This window comes from Panicum virgatum, chromosome 8K, assembly GCF_016808335.1.
Source record: "Panicum virgatum strain AP13 chromosome 8K, P.virgatum_v5, whole genome shotgun sequence".
Classification (NCBI taxonomy): Eukaryota; Viridiplantae; Streptophyta; class Magnoliopsida; order Poales; family Poaceae; genus Panicum; species Panicum virgatum.
In genome coordinates, this window is record NC_053143.1 from 43475572 (window position 1) to 43500088 (window position 24517).

A 24517-nucleotide genomic window follows, 5' to 3' on the forward strand; every position below is an offset into this window, starting at 1 on the left:
TGATGAGCGGCCACGAGAGTCGCTGTTCAGGACTCCATTCATGAGGAATTGGGGACACATTTTTCAGTCAAATCTTCGTGCATGCCATCTCTCCGGATTTCAAACTACTATGAAATTGTCATCACAGCTATGCCAATTTTTTGGGGGAGTGCTGTGTATCAATAGAAAGAACATTTTGGCTTTTATTTTATGAATCCATCGAGATTAAAACTAATCATGTATTCCACAAATTCAAGTCCTTGCAGGGGTCTTTTACTTCAAATTTATGCCAATGGCACGAGCGAGCGTGAGGGGATACGGTAGGATGAAGAAAAGAAAATGACTTCAGTTGCAATGAAGCAGAAATCACTACATTTTCTGACAAACAATACAAGCTTCCCCAAGAAAATCTGAGAGAAAAATGGGGAGCCTATATTAAGGCTGACATTATCGAGCTAGGGTCACCACAACCCAACAAAAGGGGAAAAATTCAACTGCTTTTGCACCTAGAAGATGTACTATTAACCGATAAAGAATTGAAGTGTCAATGTCGCTCAGTGTCACGTTTGCTAAACAAAATGCACATTCTGAAATTTTCTTTGCCATTACAGATCTTGCTCAGGCGTTTGGCTTTATGTTCATGATGGAGGCACGCTCTGGTTTCCTTCATGCCCAGATGGCCGCTCCATCTTCAGGAGGTGATGGAGGGCAGCGATAACGTGCTGACGGCTGGTTGGTACCCCAGTCTTCGATAGAGCTCTGCCGTGCTTGTCCAGGAGCACAAAGCAAGGGACGTATCTGATATCGTAGTGCAGAAGCTGCAAGTGCACGCATACAAATTGCTCTTAGAATATTGAAAATGTTTACCAAGTTATGCGGTGATGGTTCTGCATGTGATACAGAAATGCTAAAAAGACCTGAAACATGGAGACAAAAAAGTAGCCTTTCTCTTGGACATACAAGATGCAAGTTCAATTGTTGAGTAGCCAAAAAAAAAATGAAGAAAAGTTTAAGCAAATTAGAAAGTGAACAAAACAAAGGTGCAGGGTAATAGGACTAGTAAAAAATAAATGTACACATTCAAACGTAGAAGGGCTTTCAAATGTTACTACAAAATGCCAAGCCTAAAATGCCACAAAATAAAAGATATTGAAGAGTTCCTACAGCACATACATGATAGCCTAAAATGCCAAGCCTCTACTTTACATGGGAAGAACACTCTCAACAGCCTTTACATAGAAGTTTGGAGCAGTACTACTATGATCTTCCTGTGCAGACACAGAGAAGAGAAGAAAAGAAAAGATAATACTCCGGACTCGGTTGGTTGGTAAATAAGGACATATATTTTGTGGCAGCAGAAGAATAAAGTACGACTCAGTGATATAGAAATTTCATCGTTAGTTTCAGTCAAGGACCACAAATATAGAAACTTGTGGATATTTCAGCATTCTGACATGACATAAAATCTAGCTGTTCCATGCAAATGGGAAAAATGGCAGTTTCTTGCCAAATGGGAGTACTTGCTAATGTTTCCAAAAGGAACAGATTGCAGTAACCAAATTACATCTACAGCTAACACCCATAGTTGACCTTGAGTCCATGATTCATATGACAAGCAGGCCCAGCAGAACTATCTCACAACTCAAGAGCGTCTCCTTGATGACTGGCCGGAAGTAGTGCAGGTTGTTGGTCAGGCTGCCCTCGGCCACCTTGTCGTGTCCGGCGAGTGCCCGCCGGACCTCCTCTTGCACCTTCTGCATCACCGTCGGGTTCCGCATCAGCTCCCCCATTGCCCACTTGAGCGTCGTCGACGACGTCTCGCTGCCGGCACGCCAAACATGTCCTGTGGAAGAAACAGAGTAATCAGTACTACAGGGGAGTGCTGTAAATCAAAGTCAAAACTGAGTAAATAAAAGGAAACTTTGATAGTGGCCAATTTATTGAAGGAGCGAGTTCATAAATAACAACCGTGATCTACGTAGCCTCCACACTGTAAATTGGAGGTCACTCTCCCATTGTAAGCTGCTCAACAAGAAATACAAAAAAGCTCTCCTTTCCACTACTTCCTGTGAGTTCTCGTGCCTGCATTTCAGTGTGTCGTGTGTGCAAAGAACGCAATTTCTAACAAGATCAACCAAGTTGAGGAGCAGAGTTTCGCCAAGTATAGGTGGTGTTTTACCACCAGGTCTACCTAGAGATACCCTTAGGTAGAGAGATAATTATGGGGGATCGCCGAGATCAAGAACATGATGGTACAAGCAACATAAGGGTTAGACAGGTTCGGGCCGCAGATGTTGCGTAATACCCTACGTCCTGTGGGATTTGTATTCCTTCAGTTATAGCAATATGCGTAGGGGTTGGATATGTTCTAAATGAAGGGATCCCTTCCCGCCGTTATAGGGGAGCAGGGTTACAAGGAAATTCTAAGTCGGTTTTATCTCTTAGGATTTATCTCGAGAAGGTTCTGAGTAGTTTCCATCTAATCCGACTAGTACGAGATACCCTAGGGGAGCGGGTTACATGATATTCGATATCTCCTACCCTTTATCTCGCATAGGTCCGTGCCACATGAGTTTATACTATGGCCCCGGGTCTGACAAGTCCCCCGAGCTCTTCATAGCCGAGTAGCTGGAGATCTTCGAGTGCTTCTGATCCGTCATCGAGTAGTTCCTGAACTTCGTGCGATTCCGAGTACTCCAAGAACTGTGCCGAGGCTGCGAGGTGCTCTTCGCCCGAGCAGTTTCAAAATTTTTGGAGATCTTGATGTATGGTGTGCAACAAGTATTCGCACTCCATATGGAGTAGCCCCCGAGCCTTAGTTTGAATCGAAGAATCAGACATCTTGATGTATGGTGTGCAACAAGTAGTCGCACTCCATATGGAGTAGCCCCCGAGCCTTAGTTTGAATCGAAGAATCAGACTGAGGGTCAAATTTCAATTCAAGGTTTCATCCTTGAAAAAACTTTTGAAAAAGCAAATCATTTATGACTTGTATCCCGCACCCCCGAGACTTGACTCCAAATTCATGATTTGGAATTGTCTCAGTTCGTGGCATTTATCTCACTTTGATGGGTACCAAAATGGTCTCCTATTTCGGGAAAGCTTCCCTGAAAAATGTAACGCAGATAGATACTCTACATCAACTAGGCCTGAGAACACCTCCTCAAAGTAAGTTTGCAGTTGTTTTTTAGTGCTCATGTTGAGTCACGTGTCCTTTTACTATTCTGGAAAATCCGTCTGACTCTACCCGTGACTATTGTGTCGGTTGTGTCACTGGTTGAGTGATGCTAACCCTTTAGTCTCTATAAATAGAGTGCTAAGGATGTTCGAGATAACACCTGCCAATGCAAGGCATTGCTTTAGACTGGTGCTCCTTTCTTGCTAGGTCTGGTCCTCCTGATACGAGTAGTCTTCCTCTCGTAGCTGGTGCTAGAAAAGTACTTCATCCGTTTCAAATTATAAGTCATTTTAAAAATTTTGGAGAGTAAAAATTTTTTAAGTTTGACCAAATTTATATGATAAAATAATAACATTTATGATACCTATTAAGTATCATTAGATTTTTTGTTAGCTATATTTTCATAGTGTACCTATTTGATGTCATAAATCTTTATATTTCTCTCTATAATTTGGGTCAAACTTTGAGATGGTTTGACTCTCCAAAATTCTTGGAATGACTTATAATTTGGAATGGAGGGAGTACTTGCGAGCAATATGGATGGTTTTCTTTACCTGGATCTTTACTCTTGCAGCTTCAAATACCCTTGTCCTTGACATCTTGTACCTGTAGGGACGAGGATGGAAGAAACTTCAAGGAAAAGACCTAGCTGGTTACGTCACGCTCCAGGATATTCCAATATGGGAATATTGTCCCAAAGGGTGACCTGCCAGGTATGTTGATTGGATCCTATTGCAACATATAAGGAGAAATGGAAGATTCCTTGTCAAGATGCAAGAAGAGGACTTGTGAGATTTTCAATGTAATCTGCCTCCTTGCATTTGGCATTTTTCTCCCTGGATGTAAATGTCTTTATTCCTGAAAGTGATCGAGTGCTCTAGCCTAAGAGGGGGAGGGGGTGAATTAGGCACTCTAAAATCTTAACCTATAGCTCCAACTAGTTTGCACAAAACTTGAACTAAAATAAGCTATCTATATGTGCAACTATGATTCTTCTAGTGTGAAACTCTCATCCAAAAAGAGTTTAGCAACCTATAGCCAATCCTATCAAGATACTACTCTATGAAAGTGAAGGCACAAAGATTGCAATATAAAATGCGGAAGCTTAAAGGAGGGATGAGAGGAAGCAAACTCTCGACGCAAGAATTTATCCCGTGGTTTGGATTCCCACAAAGGCGCCCCTACATCCACGTTGTTGAAGCACTCACGAAGAGTATCGCTTCCCGGTAATCAAGTCTCTTCTGTGAACACAATCACGGTCACCTTGATCCCGTTTTCCACTAAGGGAGCTTGCCCACGAAGGAGGGGTCTCCGTCCCCCTCACAATATTGTTGACGCCGCTTGTGACATCTCAGAGTTTTAAAATGCTAATCAAGAAAACTTAAACGTGATTTCATGCTTAATAAACAAGAGAATTTCAAATTATGCATTTCATTTTGGAAAATAACTTATGTGTGTGCATATGTATGTGTGTATATGTGCATAGGTCAGGAACCTCAAATAACTTTCACACCAAGGCAAATATGCAGATGAAAATTGATAGACATGTTCACCATGAAAAGAATGGTAAATGTCCAGTTGAACTCTAGGGGTACAAATGTTGAAAATCACATGAAATGATAAGTTGTTTGATTTGTAGTTTTCGAAAATTTAAAATAACTTTTAAACCTTTGCTCGTTTAAACTTGTTCCTGAAATAAAAGTTGTAGGTTTTTAAGTTCTCTACAACTTTCGTATTCGAAGTTTTCTATGTTTCAAAAGGAAGTTTTGAGAAAATTTTGAATTTTGAATCAATTAAATCTCTCTCTCTACTCTCTCTTTTCCTCTCTCTCCCTCCCCTGTCTGCGCTGGACGCCGAGGCCGATGGCCACGGGCCGCGCCCTCGCCGTGCCACCAGCCGCTCCGTCCCGGTCCCTCCTGAAGCTTCTCATCGCCACGCGGCGCCATCTCCTTGCACGCACGCCGAGGACTGCCGTCGGCGTGCCACGGCGACGAACGAGCCGACCAGTGTCGTGCACCATTTTTTTTCCCCAGCCCGCTCGCGCTCTAGCCTGGCTCTCCTCCCTCCCCTTGCTGCGCAAACAGGTCTCCTCCCTCCCCCTCTGCTCCCCTCCCTGCTCCACGCGCCGAGCCGAGCCCTCCGCGGCGTCCAGAGCCGCCGCCGCCTGCCATTTGCGCCGCCCATCCCTAGGCTCCCGCGGAGCTCCCTCCTCCGGCCTTCCTCGCGCCCATCCAACCCCGCAGCTAGCACCCCCACCCTCCGTTGGTGCTCCCCGACCCACTCGCCGACGCCCAAGCCCGCCGGAACGCCGCCGCCGCAAGCACAGTCCACCGCCGGCCGCCCCTCTCCGCGGAGCCGCCGCCTCGGACCTCCTCCCCGTGAACCAAGGACACCCAGAGGTGCGGCTCAGTCCCCTCTCCCTTTTCCCCAACTTCTCCCCCACCGCCGGAGCCTCTCCTCGCCGGAAAACGGCCGCCCGACCCTCCTCTGTTCTCCAATGTCCGCCAGGGACCCACGCTGAGAAGAAACAAACTTCCAGGGGCCTAGATGCAAGTTTGCGTTTTCTTTTTCTTTTGTTTTCAAAACCAGCAAACTTGTAAATTCGAAATAAAATCGTAGAAAAATCATAAAAATACAAATTCAAATGTTTTGGAATCCTTGAAACAATATCTACAACTTTTGTTACATGCACATATTTATTTTCTGTCTGTATTTTAATCTACGAAAAAGATTAGGTTATATAGGCTATAATTATTCTAGGAGTTCTACTCAATGTCTATAGATGATTTTTGGCTAGTAGATACTTTATGCCATGTTTAGATGTTTGTAAAAATTTGAACACCAGTTGACACTTGTAACTAGATGAAACCATAGTCTTGGCTAAATCTAGTAGAATAATCTACTTTTTATTTCTGGATGTTATTTTATATATATGTGTATGAAACTTTTTCTGTATACTTATAATACTAAATTAACACCACTGTCCAAGTTTCATTATTTTTAGATTTGTGTAGCTAACTCTGTGAATTAATCCTTAAAAATGGTGCTATTTTGTGATAAATAGATGTTGCTGCTGGAAAAATCTGAAAATTTTACCGTGGCTTAGTCTTCTGAAGATAAGCTAGAATACAAATTTTGAGAGCCAAAAACACTTTGTAACTATCTGTACTAATTAGTCTTGTTATATGTGAGTAGGATTTGTCAATTTTATTACTCCTGATTTACGTCTAGAAAAATTCCGATAAATTTAAAGTGTGTTGAGGATCATATGTAGACTCCTCTGAAAAAATTTGAGACTTAGAAACTATGTGTAACTATAGTTTTGGACAAAGCATGATATCGTTATTTTTGTTAAAGAAAGCCACTTTTGTACGTTTTGCTATATAACGAAAACTCCACTTGGAGCTTATGCACTAACTAATATTATTTTCTACTCTATACACGATTGCCCAATGGAAGAAAAATGACAGTGTTTATTGCTGTTTTGAGTCTTGTTGGTTTACGCTTTTATGATGAAATAATTCATTAATTACTGCCATCACAACAACTCACCCATGTGCATTTCATATAGATACTACTACTCTCGCTGACGGAACATACGAGCTGGTGCCCGAGTCCGAGAGTGAGCAGTGTGAAGCTCAAGTGAATCTAACTGAAGCTACTAAAGACCCGAACCTGATTTCGGAAGAGCCCAGATCTAGTTGCGCCCAGGAAGGCAAGCCCCGGAGCATGTCCTTCTATTTTAAATTATGCAACTTATTATTGTTCCTATCTACTTGTGCATTTAAGTTACAGAATTTGACTGAAACCTTAGTTGCATGATCCTAGGTACCGATGCTTGAACACTAGTGTGTGTAGGTCGCTAGTTAGCTATGCTAATGGTTCGGTAGAAGTCGAGTGATTTCCAGTCACTCGCGAGAAATTATAGGAATTAGTTGTTTACTACTTGCTACCACTATAAGGTCTACGGGCAGGGTCGTGATACTCTGGATGCCCTGTCTGTTTAGTGAAAAGTGATAAGGCCGCAGTGTGTGATAGTGGTGGTTAAGCGTTTGAACGTACTAATCACATGCCGAGGATATGGTAATCGGTAAACTTAAGTACTGGATTGAACCGCAGCCGGAATATACTCCCCACCGTCTTGAACTCGTTCACATCTAGCTAATGGCGAGTACAGAGTCGTCGTACTGCTGTACTTGAGGGCGGTGGGCCTGTTCCGTGAAGCGGGAATTGAAGGGAAGAGTTGCACGTGTGACTCTGTGAGTAACCACGTGACGTGTGTTTAGGTCTGCCTGGCCAGGTTAACAAATTCGATTCGAATCGTCCGCTTCTCACGGTTTGGGACTGCTTAACCCTTCTGCTACATAGAGTAAGAAGTGAAAGATGATGATGATGAATATGGTTGATTGATGAAAAATAATTGTTCCCACCATGTATGCTATTGGATAGATGCTCACCTAGAGTGGTTAATTGAACTAGAACCAGAAAGCTAAAACCTAAGATTAAGGATCTACTCTGTACTGCTTTTTGGCAAAACAAACCCCTCAAGCCAAAAGACTTGCATGTCTAGTTAAAGGGCTAAGTATACCCTCAGTCGGGTAAGCCTTGCTGAGTATTAGAATACTCAGCCTTGCTTGTGGCTCATTTTGTTTCAGGAAATACTTTTGAGGACATGATTGCCAGCTTGACCTGGCCTTGCACCCTTCCGCCTGGTTGGTCCGTGGAGTGGGATCCGTCCCCGGCCAACGATGACAAGAGCGAGTGATGTCATGAATCGGGCTTCATCGTGACACCCCTTTCGTCGTTAGTTCTCGTGTGTACTTTCCGTTAAAATAAAGGACTCTGTTGAACTTCTTATGTGTTGGCTTTGAAAAGTACTTCGTTAAATTTGGAACTTGGTTTGTAATCCTGAAGTCATGTTAAACTCTATGTGTTGTAATATATTGTGAGGTGTTGTATTCTCTGGACTCGCCTTCGTGTGAGTTATGCTGCTTTGTTCGATCCAGGTTTAAGTGGTTTTATCGGGATTTTACCCGACAGCACTGCCGGATTGCTCCGTTTTAAGTGCGTGTTAACCCTGATTGTCGTTTTGATGATGGTTAGCGCACTTAAGCCGGTTTATGTCGGGCGGGGCTGCCACACCGCTCCACACCAAGCCTGAGGGTCGTTGACGTGCTGGCGAGCCACCAATGCTCCAAGGGGCCGGCGCACCGAGACACAAGAATGGTTCACTCTAGAACCAATGCACAAGGCTGCAACACCTTGCTCTCTCACTCACTTAGGAGCTAACCTAGCACTAACACTCATAAAGCTTGTGCCAAGGACTAAGGATTTGATCTCTAAGCTCTTGGATGGCTTGGAGGTGTTCTTGGGTGTGTGTGTGTGATGTCTTGGAACTCCAGCAAATTTCAAATGGCCGGGGTGAGGCATATATATAGCCCTCCAACATGAACTAGCCGTTTAGAGCCGTTGGGCACTTTTCTGCGTAGGCATCGGAACTTCCGGTGCAAGGGCATCGGTTCTTCCGGTCACATTGCGCTCTGAAGTAACCGTTGGTATCTCTGACACAACCGTAGCAAACTTCAGGGACCATCGGTTAAACCGATGCTAGGTAGTCTGTTAAACTGGTGACACTTGATCTGTTACAAAGCCATTGCACTCTTCTTTTCTTGCTGATGTCATTGATCTGATGCGTTGCTCCGACGGGCATCGGTTCTTCCGGTGCTGAAGGCCTGGCTACTGCGCACTTGACATGGTCTCTGGACAATAGTATGTTGAATGCATCGATGCTTGTCTTTGACCCATCAGTTAAACCGGTGCTACTGAGTTTTTCTCACTTGGCTCAATGTGCACACACAATTGCACCGATGCAAGGGCGTTGGTGTATCCGGTAACCATCGGATGCACCGATGGTGGGGCATCAGTTTAACCGGTGCAGCTGACTCTGCATTTTCTCGTCCAATTTGTCGCGGCGATCATTTGGATCCTTGAAATATATTCTATCTCTGGATTTTCACTATACTTTGGCACCTCTACGACTGATTGGACTTGTCATCTTGATGGTGGATTGGACTTGGCATCTTGATGATAGATTGAGCATTGCGTCTTGATGATGAATTAGATGTGTTGACTCATATCCATGGAACCTAAAGACTCCTACCAATGTGTTCTCACAAACTTATTAGTCCCATTGATTATGTTGTCACTCAATCACCAAAATCACAAACAATGGCCTAGATGGGGCCATGTTCCTTACAATTCCCAATATGGGGGTAACAAGATTTGAAGCTTTGTAATGGCTAATAGCCGAAGTAGTTGAAAATTATACTATTTTTTAGGGTCGAGTTGTTGTAAGCCCTTAAAAATGAGGGTTCCTTCATTTAAAATGTAAATCTAGGAAAATTTGGATATATTTTCGATATCTAGTAGCCCCCCCCCCCCGACTCTTTTTTACTTATTTCCGAATTTTGGAAATACGGTTCACAAGTTTTAAGGCCTCTTTTTGGTAACTACTTCAGGATAGGGTTCCAGAAAGCTGTAGCCTAATTGCGCCTTATAAGGGTCCGACCTTTCAGGTTTCCCTAAATTTACGGCGTTGCCCCTGATTAGGCTTATAAATCCAATCTCTTGATTCTTTATTTTATCTTGGCCGCTTTCGTTTTCCTCCGCCGCCATTTCTTCCGTCGCCACCTCCTTGTCTTCCTACCTTGTCCACGAGATCGTGAGCCCACATCCATAGCCCCCGAGCGTCAAAAGCTCGAAGAGATCCGCGATGGAGAAACCCACAGACTCCGGAAAGGGGAAGAGGAAAAAGCATGAAGATGAAAAGTCGGAGAGCACATCATGGCCGAAAAGTAAGTTCTCCGCTGAACATATGAGAGCTCATGGAACACAGATTGTTGTTGCATGCAGAGGGGGAATGCCCATGGCGGAGTGCTGAGGGTGAGGATTTTCCCGCCCCTAGGGATTCTGAGATTGTTTTGTTTGCCTCTTTTCTTGAACATAGGCTTTCAATGCCTATGAGCGGGTTTGTGGAGGGGCTTCTTTATTATTATATGATCCAACTCCATCACCTCACTCCAGCATCTATACTACACATTTCTGTGTTTGCACACTTCTGCGAGGCCTTCCTTGGTATTGAGCTGCACTTCGACTTCTTCAAGGCTCTCTATAGACTTGTGCCCCTTCCCTTTTCTGAAAGAATGGGTAGGGTAGGTTGCGGTCATTTGGAGCTAAATAAGAAGGTAATCGGGAAGTACTTGATTTTCCCCAAGATTGCTCTGAGCCCCCAATGGCCGAATGACTGGTTCTACATTAGAAGTCCCTCGACTAGTCTTTCTCAGTTCAGTGCAGAGCCAGCCGAGTGGCTTAAAAGTTGGTCCCTCGGCTATTTGCTTTCGGAAGATGGGTGTAACCGCGGCTTAAGTTGTGTAGAACTACACTCAGCACCAGATTCAACCACTCCAGAGGCGAGTACATTTTGGGTTCCAATACCAAGGGACTGAAGATGTTGATCGGTTGTCTACAGAGCCGATCGACCATGAAGCTGGTCTCAGAGTGATTCGAAGCATCTTCCCGCCACACTGTTCCTTATGTGCCCATGCTTTTCCAAGCGACTAACCCTCCCGCGGAGGTAAAGTTCCTGTTTTCGAGTGCTTTTGCTGCAATTGGTTATTGTAGTCGCGTAAGTTTTTACCCTTGTGTTTTTGCCTCCGCAGGCTGACGTGAGGGTGTACAAAAGTGATCCTCCACTTCCTGGGTCCTTAGGCAAGGATGGTCGGAATGATTTCCATGAATACCCACTTGGCTATGGACCTAAAGGCTTCTGTTATGGATGACTCCTTGTCCTCTTCCAGCGAGTCTTCTACTAAGGGACGAGGAAGAAAAGGAAGAATGAAGATCGAAGGTAAGCCTTGTTTCGTGTCTCCTCTATTTTTCCTCTATTGCAACAACTTCATAAATCATCGTTAAGCGTTGCAGGTCTTCAGGTGACTCTGGGTCTCCTGAAGTAGTCACTGGTCAGGGGTCCAGTGGAGATGTGATGAGCCCGAGTACTTTGGGTCATTCCACAGATCCGACTCCGTTGGACACGACTGCTTCGAGGCCAAATGTCCCCGCCAATAGCTCCAGGCGCGTGGAGGGGGTTGAAGGCACCAAAGAAGCTTGTCGTGAAGAGGGCAAAGATGTAAGTGCACGACTTACTGGGTTTTGTAATTTCGCCTGGCCTTGTTCTGATCTTTTAGCTTTTGTAGATGTGCCGCCGACTTGAATTCGCCGAAGGTGAAGGCGCGAACTACTCCTGCTCTGAGTAGTCCTGCGTCCGAGAGAAGAGGTCGTCTCCCGATCCAGTCTTGGCGCCCATCCACTCGCCTGCACCTATTGTAAAAAATGTGGCAGAAGTGCGAGCAGAGGACACACTTTTAGTGCAGGGAGAAGACGCGCCGGCGGTGCAGGCAGGGGATATGCTGGCGGTGCCAGCGGGGGACGAAGATGCTAAAGCCTGCCAAGGAATTCCTCGAGGGAACCCGCTACCATGGAGCCGGCTGAAGGGCCGTCTGGGAATGAGGGTCCTGGGTTCGTTCCTCCAGAGATGTTAGATGAGTTCCCGGATGGGCTCATTAATGACGATCTTCTAGAGGACAACCTTCTAAGGGAGATGAGGCACTCATTTAGGCAAGTTTACAAACATCATGTGGTAATGCTTACTCGGAGTAGTCGAGGCATCTTGTTTTTTCTTGTCAAGAATTTGTCTTGATAGCCTGTTTTTGCTATTTTTGCAGAAACTGACCCGGAGGTCGCAAATCAAGTCGTCCGATCTAGCTGTGATGTCGGAGCATCTTCAACAGTTTCCTGCACTCAAGCAGGAACTCATGGAGAAGGATGACTTGATTGCCTCGCTCGCAGAGCAATTGGCTGCAGCTCAGGGTGAGAGAAATTAGTCCCTTCAAGATTCTCCGTGACTCCGTGAGTTGAATGCTGATCTTGAGGGGTATAAAAAAATTGTGGGGCAGCAGCTGGAGCAAGCCGACAAGAAAATTGTTGAGCAGCTCCAAACCATCCAACGAACGGCTTACCCGGGACAGAGACCGGAGGGATCAGGAGATTCAAGGACTAGAGGAGGCAGGTCGCGCTGTACTGGGGGTAGTGCAACCGCTTCGTCCTAATCAACATGATTCCAGATCCGTCACGGAAAGGCTCAAAGAAGTTCTCGGGTGGCTGAAGGCCTTTTGGAAGAAGATGTCGTCAGGAGGGTAGGACTATTAGGGTGTGAGTATGTGGGGTTTGCTTATGTACATATTGCTCCCACTTTAAGAACACCTAACAATTGTAATCCCATTTGTGTTGGTGTTGGACCAATGGTTTTATCCTCTGAAGAGAGTCGTGCCTCATTCATATCAGGATTTGTAATTTTTTGTTCCGAGAGGATTATGCGACTCAATTTATTTTCTCGGGGGAGAAATGGGAGTTGCATTTCGCTGATTTTTAAGTAGTTGGGTGATAGCATTATCTTCCCATGCATCTTTCAAGTAGTAACACGGAGATGCTTTCCAACATATTCAAAGGTTTGAAGAGTGCACTGGCTTCCCGTGCGCCTGCTAGGCAGGGGCACAGAGGTGCTTCCTGGGGACGTCGTCTCTGGGGAGGCGACGCTTACCGAGTACTCACCCTAAGGGAATACTCGGAGGTGCCTCCAAATGAGTTCAAAGGCTCGAGGGTAGCACTTACTTCCCCTGCGCCAGCCAGGGTGGAGTCACGGAGGTGCATCCTAGGGACACTGGGAGGCAGCGCTGCTCGAGTGCTTGCCCTAAGGGAGTACTCGGAGGTGCCTCCAAATGAGTTCAAAGGCTCGAGGATAAAACTAGCTTCCCATGCACCTGTCAAGGCGTGGACACAGAGGTGCATCCTAGGGACACCGTCCCGGTGTCCCAGGGGAGGCGACGCTGCCCGAGTGCTCGCCCTAAGGGAGTACTCAGAGGTGCCTCCAAACGAGTTCAAAGACTCGAGGATGACACTAGCTTCCCATGTGCCTGCCAAGGCAGGGTCACGGAGGTGTATCCTCATAGGAGTGATACTCCAAAGGATAGGTAAGAGCTCGGGAAGTTAATGTATGTAATGATGACTATAGTTATTGAAAATGCTGGCTAATACAAAACTTTTATTCCGAGACTCTTTACCTAAACTCTTTTTGCACATGAGTGCCTACTGAAAAGCTTGTGTAAAAGTAGATGTAGAACCGGCGGCCGCGGGCGATCCTGCTTCTTCAGACTTGAGGGGCGTCGTCTGGGTTGCGCTGTGGGTTGGGTGGCAGCTGAGATGCTCCCAATGCTAGGCATAGGTTGCGTCACTCGTAAGCCGAGTGCTTGCCACTTGGGGGCCAAGGGTAGCATTTATGGAGGTTTTGCTCGATGCGCTCCTAGGTGAGGGCTGCTTTTTTGCCCTGCTGAGGTGGCGGCCTTGGTCTTGAGGGGCTAGCTTCCGAGTCGTGGGGCCTAATGTTTGGCCTCTTGCGCGGTTGCCTTTGGTGATCGTTGAAGATACGGTTGTTTGAGGAGGGGGAGTATCCCTCCGCCTCCTCGCACTCTTGGCGCTTGTTGATGATGATGGTACGAGCATCTCGCCCGATGTTGATAACGTTGCGGAGGTCGTTGTTGGAGTAGTCGTAGGATTCTCCAATGTCTTCCTAATCGAGTGCTCGTTGACGTCGCTCAGTGCGTTTTTGATTGCGAGCCCTGCGGCATGCCATCTCCTCTTCTTTGTTCTCGTCTTCCAGTTTGACAGTGACCGTGACTGCTGCAGGAGGAGGAGGATGAATTCTGTACTCCGGGGTTTTTGCTTGAGCAGGGGATAGGTCGTCGAGCATGTCTTCGTCGGAGAAGTACTGCTTGTAGTCGTTGGAGTTGTAGTCGTCGAGGTTGATCCGCTCGTCTTCGTCTTCAAGCTCCAGGAGCCGCAACATGTTGATCTCTCTAGATGGGTCCTTGGTGTCTTCTTGTTTTTGAGGAAAGGGGAGCGCCAGTCCTTCTTGGTAAGGTAGCTTCTCTTCCTCTTTGGGGCAATCTTCTGTTGGTTTTATAATAAGGGAAGGACTATTAGGGTTTCCTTCCTTGTTGGGTTTCTCCTAATTGGTTACTGGTTCCGAGATTCCAGGAGATCGGTTTGTACCCATCTGGGAAACCTAAAATGTTTCCAGATTTGTTCGGATTTTTGGACGTCGTGGCTTTCTTGAAGATGGAAGCCGTGTTTCGTGTTCCGAAAGGAATCTTTGGAGGGCAGTAAGTAGGTTCGGGTGGGGGTAGCCCCACTCGTGCCCAAGGTGTTTCGCGTACTGGCGCATTTTCTGTTTGGACGGTTGCACATTGGTTTTGCATCTTTTTGGCCTTCGAGATGTGCCAGAGTTCATTGATCCTGTTGGGTTGGACAAAGCTTTCCATGATGTCATGGTGTGGCAAACCACAGCCGGGAGGTGGAATGCACCCGCCTAAGCCCAGAGGGTGAGTACTCGGGGGTTAGCTAGGACTAGTTCGATCTCGCTGGAAGAACACGATGAACACAGCAGGTTTAGAGTGGTTCGGGCCGCCGGAGCGTAATACCCTACGTCCACTGTGTGTTGTATTGCCTTAGTCTCGAGAGAGTCTTCGAGTATATGTGTTCTAGCGGGTGTGCTCTCCCTTTAATATGTCCAAGGGGAGCACGTACACTGAGCGGGGCCCCGACATGTGGACCCGGCGATGTATTATAAACTACACTTTGGCCTTCAATGCCTTAGATCCTGGAGATCTTGTCGTCGGCTTCTGTGCGTAGCTTCTGACCAGGGATGGTCTTGAGCTGTCCTGTCAGAGTAGAGTCTAGCCTCTGCAGCCGCGCGTCGAGGTCATGATGAAGCCGCCGAACTACTGACTCAGTCCACTGTAGCAGCGTGCACTGTTGCTCCAATCAGTAGCTGGTCATCATGACTCGTCGCCCATGCGCGCGGCGCTGAGTCTTTAATGCTTGCCTTGGTAACTGACGAGCCGCCTCGGTAATTGGCGATCCACAGTGTGGACTGACAAAAGCTGCCCCGTGCCCAGAGGCAGCAGAGCCCGCCTCAACCACTCGCACTTAATACGGGTGGGTGAGGGAGCTTCCAGCGGATGGCTTGCGCCCGCGCACGCGTCTGTGTGACACGTGGCGGCTCCGGACCCCTCCCAAGCAGCTAGCTGAGCCAAGAGCTCACGGGTGTCCGGATAGGCACGTGGAGGTCCCGGACCCATCTGCGGTAGTCCAGATGGCAAGTGGAGGTCCCGAACCCACCTGCAGGGGTCCGGGTCCACGACCACAGGTGCTGAGCATTTCCACCTCTAGGACACGTGGTGACACCAGACCCATCCCCGAGCGGGAAGCAGGTCCGGGACCGTTGGTCCGGTGAGATGGAGTCGGACCCCAGGGGTCCGGCTGCTCAGCTCCTTAGGGCATAGTTACGGATAACTTCGCGAGTCTTGACACAGTAGGAGTGGGTACCCTAGCTGCAGGGTACCGACAAAGGCCCCCGGGCCCGCCTCGGGAGAGGCAACGAACCCGCAGGTGGGGCCACTACTGTGAGCAACTAGGCTGCTTCTGGCGCCCAGCGGTGCGCGCCGCAAGGGTCTTGTCCTGCGTCGTCCATCCTTTGGGTCACCTGCTGCCTCATCATGTTTGGACCTGCACATGACTCAAGGTAGATGCTTAGTAGCGTGCCCACGGGTCCCAAATCTTGTTGGCTGTAATCCTTTGAGATAGACAGCTAGGTTCAGTGAACGGAGCTCAAGGGACCGACCTTTAGGTTAAGAGAAAGTCCGGACCTCCAGGTTCCCTAGTCCTAGGTACTACGGCACTCATTCACAGGAGGTGGTGCGTGCAGGCTTAGGGTACGGAACCAGGCTAAGCGGCTACACGGCTCCGGACCTCCCCGGAGAATGAGTGCGCTTCCCTGAACCTGCAGGTTCCCAGGGGTCCGAACCCTTCTCTTCCATGAGGGGTCTCGAGCTAATTCACTAACTAGCCAACTCAATTCGGACTACAATCACCGCACAAGAGTAAGAAGCCATGTGGGGGTTAGCGCAAACAGAATGCGTAGATTGAAATTGGAATATAACATCCTTAGAGGCGAACTGAGAATAAACTTTTCCTTTATAACTAGATGTACATGAGATGTGCGATGTAAGCCAGAACACGGGTTTATGAGGCCGGAGTTGTCCGGACCTTCGGGCCCCCAGTCTTAGGTACTACTGTACTCGCCCTAGGGAGGTAGAGCAATAGAGCATGCAGGTTTAGGGTACGGAACCAGGCTAAGCGGCTACACGGCTCCGGACCTCCCCGGAGGGTGAGTACGCTTCCCTGAACCTGGTTCGCAGAGGTCCGGACCCCTCCACGGGGGAGGCTCACCGGACTGGACCACACGGAAGTACTACCTAGTTACAAAGGAAAAGGTTTTATTCCCTGCTGGGCCTCTAAGGGTAGGACTTACAGAGATGTAGAGTCGGGGGTGCGACCGGAGTCGGCTTTCCGCCGGAAAGAGCCACCAGAGTCGGCTTAGTGCGACCGGAGTCGGCTTTCCGCCGGAGCAGGCTTGGTGCGACCAGAGTCGGCTTTCCGCCAGAGCGGGCTTGGTGCGACCGGAGTCGGCATTCCGCCGGAGCGGGCTTGGTGCGACCGGAGTCGGCTTTCCGCCGGAGCGGGCTTGGTGCGACCGGAGTCGGCTTTCCGCCGGAGCGGGCTTGGTGCGACCGGAGTCGGTTCTCCGCCGGAGCGGGCTTGGTGCGACCGGAGTCGGCTTTCCGCCGGAGCGGGCTTCCTCACATGAGTGAGGTATGCTGTGAGCTGGGATTTGTCGCTCCGCCGCTCGCAGCTTGTGAGGGGGCCCTTGACGGGCACCCTGACTCTTGCCGATGTGTAGCGCGCGCCGCTGCCGACGGTGGCTGCTCCACGGGCACGGTTGCCCCTGGCGCAGGAAGGCGAGAGGCGTGTGGCACGGATGACGCCACACCCTCCGTCATCTCCATGTCGTCGTCGTGGTGGGAGTGCTCAACCACCCGAGCCATGCAGATGAGCAAGAGATGAGCTAAAACTAGCTAAAGGCCCACTACCTGGCGCGCCAAATGTCGTGGTGTGGCAAACCACAACCGGGTGGCGGAATGCACCCGCCTAAGCCCAGAGGGTGAGTACTCGGGGGTTAGCTAGGACTAGTTCGATCTCGCTGGAAGAACACGATGAACACAGCAGGTTTAGAGTGGTTCGGGCCGCCGGAGCGTAATACCCTACGTCCACTGTGTGTTGTATTGCCTTAGTCTCGAGAGAGTCTTCGAGTATATGTGTTCTAGCGGGTGTGCTCTCCCTTTAATATGTCCAAGGGGAGCACGTACACTGAGCGGGGCCCCGACATGTGGACCCGGCGATGTATTATAAACTACACTTTGGCCTTCAATGCCTTAGATCCGGAGATCTTGTCGTCGGCTTCTGTGCGTAGCTTCTGACCAGGGATGGTCTTGAGCTGTCCTGTCAGAGTAGAGTCTAGCCTCTGCAGCCGCGCGTCGAGGTCATGATGAAGCGCCGAACTACTGACTCAGTCCACTGTAGCAGCGTGCACTGTTGCTCAAGTCAGTAGCTGGTCATCATGACTCGTCGCCCATGCGCGCGGCGCTGAGTCTTTAATGCTTGCCTTGGTAACTGACGAGCCACCTCGGTAATTGGCGATCCACAGTATGGACTGACAAAAGCTGCCCCGTGCCCAGAGGCAGCAGAGCCCGCCTCAACCACTCGCACTTAATGCGGGTGGGTGAGGGAGCTTCCAGCGGAAGGCTTGCGCCCGCGCCCGCGTCTGTGTGACACGTGGCGGCTCCGGACCCCTCCCTAGCAGCTAGCTGAGCCGAGAGCTCACGGGGGTCCGGATAGGCACGTGGAGGTCCCGGACCCATCTGTGGGAGTCCGGATGGCACGTGGAGGTCCCGGACCCACCTGCGGGGGTCCGGGTCCGCGACCACTGGTGCTGAGCATTTCCACCTCTGGGACATGTGGTGACACCGGACCCGTCCCCGAGCGGGAAGCGGGTCCGGGACCGTTGGTCCGGTGAGATGGAGTCGGACCTCAGGGGTCCGACTGCTCAGCTCCTTAGGGCGTAGTTACGGATAACTACACGAGTCTTGGCATAGTAGGAGTGGGTACCCCAGCTGCAGGGTACCGACACATGAAAAGGTCGATATCGTCCGACCATTCTTCGAGGTCATCAAACTCATCTAGTGGGTCCAGACTATTTATGCGGTTGATGAGTTCTCGATCATTAATGGGGTCGAGAAACACTGGGTCTATTTGTACGGGGTCCGACCCGAGTGGTTCGAGTCCGTCCATAAAGTTGCCGAAATCTCTGTTGAGCTCGGCCTTACGATTGTTCAGAGTATTTTCTGCTAGGTTGATGCAATCTAGCAGAGTTTCATCTACTCGGCCGACTTGTCCGAGGAGATCACAGCGTAATGGGTAGTGCGACCTTGTGATCCGTGACGTCGCTGTACTTGATGTATAGCTGTTTCCTGGGGAGCTCTGGGCTATGTTGAGGCAATCTAGGAGGGAATTATTCACTCGATCCAAGAAGTCTGTGACGTGCTCTGTTTGGTCGCATTCCTCCGGGGTGAGGATGTAGGGAGCATCACTGTGTTTTTGAGTTTCTTGGGTCAAATTGACGCATTTGGCCATCTCCTTTGGCAGTTCACCCTCCGCTACAGCGGGGTTGTAGTCGTAAGAACTGATCGGGGCATGAGGGTTGGTCCAGTAGTTATTGATCAGATCATAATTTTTTCTTTCCGGGAGATCCTCGAAAGGGTTTTCTATCATGGGTGCTGAAGTCGCTGAGTTGTTGGAGCTAGGTTCCGTGACCTGGAGTTTGCTTAGGTTGCTTATAAAACCACCCGATCCGTCGGCGGCGCAGGTCCATGTCCCGAAGGTAAAGGTTGTGCCCTTCTCAAGAGCCCGATCTTGATTTGGGGAAGCCATCGAGTTCTTTGGAGGATCTGTCAGTGTTTTACCGTCAGGTCTACCTAGGGCTACCCTTAGGTAGAGAGATGATTGTGGAGGACCACCGAGATCAAGAACACGATGGTGCAAGCAACACAAGGGTTAGACAGGTTCGGGCCGCAGATATTGCGTAATACCTTACGTCATGTGGGGTTTGTATTACTTCGGATGTAGCGATATGCGTAGGGGTTGGATATGTTCTGAATGAAGGGATCCCTGTCCTAAGTCGGTTTTATCTCTTAGGATTTATCTCGAGAAGGTTCCGAGTAGTTTCCATCTAATCCGGCTAGTACGAGATACCCTACGAGAGGTTACATGATATTCGATATCTCCTACCCTATATCTCGCACAGATCCACGCCACATGAGGTATCCTGTGGCCCCGGGTCTGACAGTCAGAGCTATCATAGTACTAGAATATAACGCCACAGTTATATGTCGTTTCCCGGAGTAACACTAAGAAAATAGTTGTCCTTTTCCCTCCCCATATTTCGGACTTGCAGCAAAAGATGAACATAGCTGTTAAGAAAATGTACTAGTTGACTCAGGCAGGATTGTGAATATCTCCCTAAATAATTTGGATGCTCATGCATTACCTACTAACATTCAGGAATCATCCGCTCCTAGGGTCAAGTTGGCCGGAACAGTCTATCGGCCATCGAAATCATTTCTTCAGCCCATCATTCATCTGAACCTGAGAAACAAGCAGCGGAATTTAATTAGGATAGAAAAAAAAGGAGAGAAGCAAGACAGACCAACAGGAGCTAGCGCACCTTCATCTCCATCTTCATCAGGACATGATTTATCATCTGAGTCTGAAAGAAACAGAGGAAGTTCAGGTTAGAAGAAACGGGGTAAAAAACAGAGAGAGAAGCAAGAGAGAACAACTGGAGCTATAATCTTACCACGCAAATTAATAATTCTGAATGTGGGATTATTTGGATGGATTCCAGTCGCTTCCCTTAGCATAGCTGTCGCTTCATCAACCTCCTCCTTGCTGTAGAATTGATAATGAAAGTCAACTGTGACATCCTGGAGTGATGACAGGTATCCCAGACCCATATCAAAAGCATCATCAGTGCCGGTGATTTCTCTTTCCTCCTGCATATGAAGGAACTCGAATGCAAGCTTTGTGAGCATTGGCATAGCTCCTTGCAGAAACATCATATGTCCTAAAAGTCCCCTCAACTTGCACTGTTCCAAGCGTGGGAATGAACCAGCACCTACGGTGAATAATTTCCCATGGACTCCGAGGCGATTATTAGGGATACTCTCCAGTTTAAGATAATAGAGAGCTGGCAACCTTCCGAGGATTTCGAAATCCTCCTGCTGTACATCCCTCACGATGATTTCTAGGTAGGAAAGGTCCAGAAGAAGCGACGGATTGGGCATCCAAGCTGACAGTGTGGAGAGCCAGCAGCAGCTCATACGCAATCTACGGAGATGCGGAGGAGCGACCCAGCCATCCAAGTAGCCTTCACCTCTGCAGTCATACGTTGCAATATTTAGTATTTGAATCTTTCGGAGCATGCATAGGCACTCCACCAGAGATTTATTCAAGCTGTCATCCCATGCAGTACCGCTGCTGAAATACAGATTGAGAACCCTCAATTCCGTTAGATGGCCCAACTCTTTTATATTTCTTGCTGGGTCGTCCTTAACCGATAAAAATTCCAGCTCTTCAAGGGATGTTAGCCTTCCGAACCCTTTTGGCATTGTGACACCGGAGTTAACTTTTAGGCACATCAAATCTTTTAGCTGAACAACAGTCGATGGCAAGCTCCAAATGCTACTGCCAGCTACATCCAATATTCGTAGAAACCGCAGGTTTCCTAGTTCTTCAGGGAGCTGAAACCCTGATGAGCCTTGGATAGCTAGGTGCCTCAAGTGAACTAAATTTCCAAGACACTTAATGGAACCTTGTGAAATACAATGTTCATCAAATAAATGTAGTACACGTAAAACTCTAAAGCCATGAAGGGACGGTGCAATAAGATCAAAAGCAGATCCAAAGACAACAACTGATCTCACTCCTTGTGACATGCTTATTATTGTTGCCCCGAGCGTAGCTTGATCTGTGTTGCTATTTTGAAGGGACAACCTCCGATCCTTTTCTGATCGACAAGTTTGATTCATACCACTCAATATAGTAACAAAGTTTTCTTCGGCTGACAAAGAACAGATAAGGTCAAGAACCATATCATGTACACGACAATCAAACCAGTCCTTGCATGTATAACTGTACACGGGTTGGATCAAACTTCTATTTATGAGGTCATTTAAGTAACTCTCTCCAACTTCAAATAGGCTCTTCCCTTGTTTTCCAGACTGGATAAAGCCTTCACCTACCCACAACCATATCAAAGTATCTTGCTTAATTTCATAATCTTCTGGAAACACACTCATATATAATAGGCAATTTCTTAAGTGGGGCAGCAAATCATAATAGCTGAGAGACAAAATCTTCTTCATACTCTTGAAATCTTGATTATCCTCCATTAGTCCAGTTCCAATAGAGTTGTGCACCTCATACCAATCCATTTTATCTTTTCGTTTGCTTGCAAGCAAACTAGCAATGGTAATGATAGCTAGGGGTACACCGGCACATTTTTTTAGTATTTTGTTGGATACCTCAGCAAGCCCCTCGTCAGGACATTTGTCATTTTCTTCATTGCAAAATATTCTTCCATAGAATAATATTCTAGAGTTCTGAAGAGAGAGAGGTTTTAAATTATAAGCACCGCCAATACGATTAGCGACCCCCAAATTACGTGTAGTTGTCATAATTATGTACCCAGCATTTTTATCCGGCAAAGCACATCTAATCAACTTCCAGTGTTCGAAGTCCCATATGTCATCCATAACAATGATGTATCTGCATAGTAGGGTAACAATGTTATACTAATCCAAGGACTATTAAACAAGGATGACAATAGAGTTCAATAAACAGATTAAGTATACTTGTTAGGCATTTTTTTTAAACTTGGGAGTGTCCGTTTCACAATACAATTATAAATAGTTAACAAAACAAGAGTGTGTTTTCAGTCAAAAAAAAACAAGAGTGTGTTTTCTCTCTACCCGGCATGAAAGAGATTAAATGGTTGCAGGAGTATGTATACATATCATTAATGAGGGCTTGTATAATCATTTCACATTAATGTGTCTTTATACATCGCACCACCTTGTTTGCCAAATAATTGTGCACCTGTTGGTTTAATTAACAACGGAAAAATAGCTTCATGTAAATAAAATGGCGGCTACTAGCTAGTATGTTATGTGATGCTTTCATACCTCTTGCCTTGAAGAAATTGTATGAGTTTGTTGATGAGACTTCCCTCATCCATCGTGTCGTCATTTATTGTCATGCCAGCAAGGTCACGGAGCATGGCCTTGAAAAGATTCTTCATGTCAGGAGTTCGAGACACAGAAAGAAAAGCTCGGCACTCAAATGTTGCATTGATCTTTTCATACACTGCTTTGGCAAGGGTTGTTTTCCCTAACCCCCCAAAGCCAACAATGGAAACTATCTTGCCTTCATGGTTGGCCATTTCATCCCCATTGGTTAGGTTCTTGATAATCTCATCTCTTGACTCGTTGATGCCAACAAGCTCTTCTGCCTTCCTATACTGACCGCGTAAACGAGGATCAATAGTAGCCATGACAGGCTTTGCATCAACACCTCCCATCTTGTACCTACCACGCCGCTCGGCAACCTCTTTGACACGGATCTTCATGTCTCTGATGTCCTTACCAATCTTACGGCGAATCTTAGTCTCTGCTACGATGTTGAGGCTCGAATAGATGAACTTCTTGAAGCGACCTTGAGTGGCCAGCAGCTCACTGCCCTTGCCCCGCATCACCATATATGTGTCAATACTGTCCTCTATGTCATAGGACATGTGTCTCACCTCCCTGCCCCAGATCTTGTCCTGCTCGTCAAGCTGGTCTGCTGGTGTCTTGGAGATCTTCTCTAGGGCAACCTTCATGCTCTCAAGCTCAGCTATCAGGAATATGATGCCACCCTTCACATCCTTTTGCAGATTATACTCGCCGACGAGCAGGTCGCCAAGCTTGGGAAGGAGGCTAGGCAATGCCCCCATGAAGACCTCCATTATCCCTCTCTGGATGCAAGGAGCAAAAGTTGGTGTTGTTTTGTGTGTATGTGTGTGTGGGAGCGCGCAGTATGCAGTGTTGTATGGATCGACATGAACGGTGGTGCTTAATAAGCTGCAATCTTGTTAGAGAAATCTGACCTTACAGTCTTTTGCATTGCTAATGTCAGGCGCATCTTTATGCACACAATTTAAATTAATTGTGCCTCGATCCAATATACATATATACTCGAAACGTGAGCACACGGTGCGCTCCTCGAAAGACGCTTTCTTTGTCGGGAGCAACGACTTGTAGTGTGCGTCGTCAAGCTGTTCAGATGAGAACGGACGGGATGGCACCCGCGATTTCCGTTTAGTACTAGGATGGTCGCAGAAAGTAGCTACCGTGAGCATCCGGTAGTACTCCGGCGCTGTTGACTTTTAATCACGAGTTTGATCACTCGTATTATTCAAAAAATTTATGCAAATACACGAAAACATAAATCGTGCTTTAAATACTTTAGATGATGAAGTGAGCCATACATAATATTTTTTTAAAACTTACTAATTTTTTTTGAATAAGACGAGTGGTTAAATTTGTGACCAAAAGTCTATTTACAAACGGAGGGAGTAAATAACAACAGGCATACTCATAATGCATAGAATTGTTTTCAGTTGAATATTTTGTAACAAAGGAGGGTATTGATACAATACGCCACATGTACATTTTTTTAAGAAAAAAAATACAAGAAGCACATTGTATATTGATCGCCGGCGCCATTCTCGACACGGCATAAGAAAAATCTGATGCACGCAAAGCGGGACCATTATTTGGTCTGCAGTTTTGTTGCATGCATGTGCTCTGTCTCGAGCGCAACGTAAAAAAAGTCTCCAGCACGCGGGTCTGCAGTTTTGTTGCGTGCATGTGCTGTGTCTCGACGCGAACGTAAATAATCTCCGGCATGTGACGTGATGCAAAAAAAAAAAGGTTGGACACATGCATGCCGTCGGTGGAGCCGTGGAGGTTCCAGCGGAGGGAGAGGCGGTACAAAGTTCCATGGAGTTCCGATGCCCTTTGCCAATGTTTGTTTGCCGTGTGTTGTTTGTCGTGGGCTTTTCACAGCACACGGCAAAGTGCCAGCCTTCCGTAGTGATGGTGCCCGAGGTGGAAACTTCCAGCAGGGCATGCAGCAATTGCACCCGGCCGGGTACTACAATCCAGCACCCGCGCGCACACAGGGCCCGATCTT

General features: G+C 47.5%; 1 protein-coding gene and 2 long non-coding RNA genes across 3 annotated transcripts; 2 read left to right on the top strand and 1 right to left on the bottom strand.

Annotated features, from left to right (window-relative positions):
* Positions 1-334: 334 nt before the first annotated feature.
* LOC120644793 (disease resistance protein RGA5-like) lies at positions 335-23623 on the bottom strand. The gene is made up of 5 exons (XM_039921504.1): positions 22468-23623; positions 20082-22051; positions 19950-19991; positions 19773-19870; positions 335-1822 (listed from the first exon to the last, which is right to left on the bottom strand). Exons 1-4 carry the CDS (start codon positions 23286-23288, stop codon positions 19857-19859), a joined length of 2847 nt encoding a protein of 948 aa, XP_039777438.1. The 5' UTR covers positions 23289-23623; the 3' UTR covers positions 335-1822; positions 19773-19856.
* LOC120644795 lies at positions 9798-12570 on the top strand. Its single transcript, XR_005663958.1, has 4 exons — positions 9798-10790; positions 10876-11063; positions 11138-11852; positions 11938-12570. It is a non-coding gene; the product is annotated as an uncharacterized LOC120644795 (long non-coding RNA).
* On the top strand, positions 17390-17630 carry LOC120644794. Its single transcript, XR_005663957.1, has 2 exons — positions 17390-17448; positions 17480-17630. It is a non-coding gene; the product is annotated as an uncharacterized LOC120644794 (long non-coding RNA).
* Positions 23624-24517: the final 894 nt, after the last annotated feature.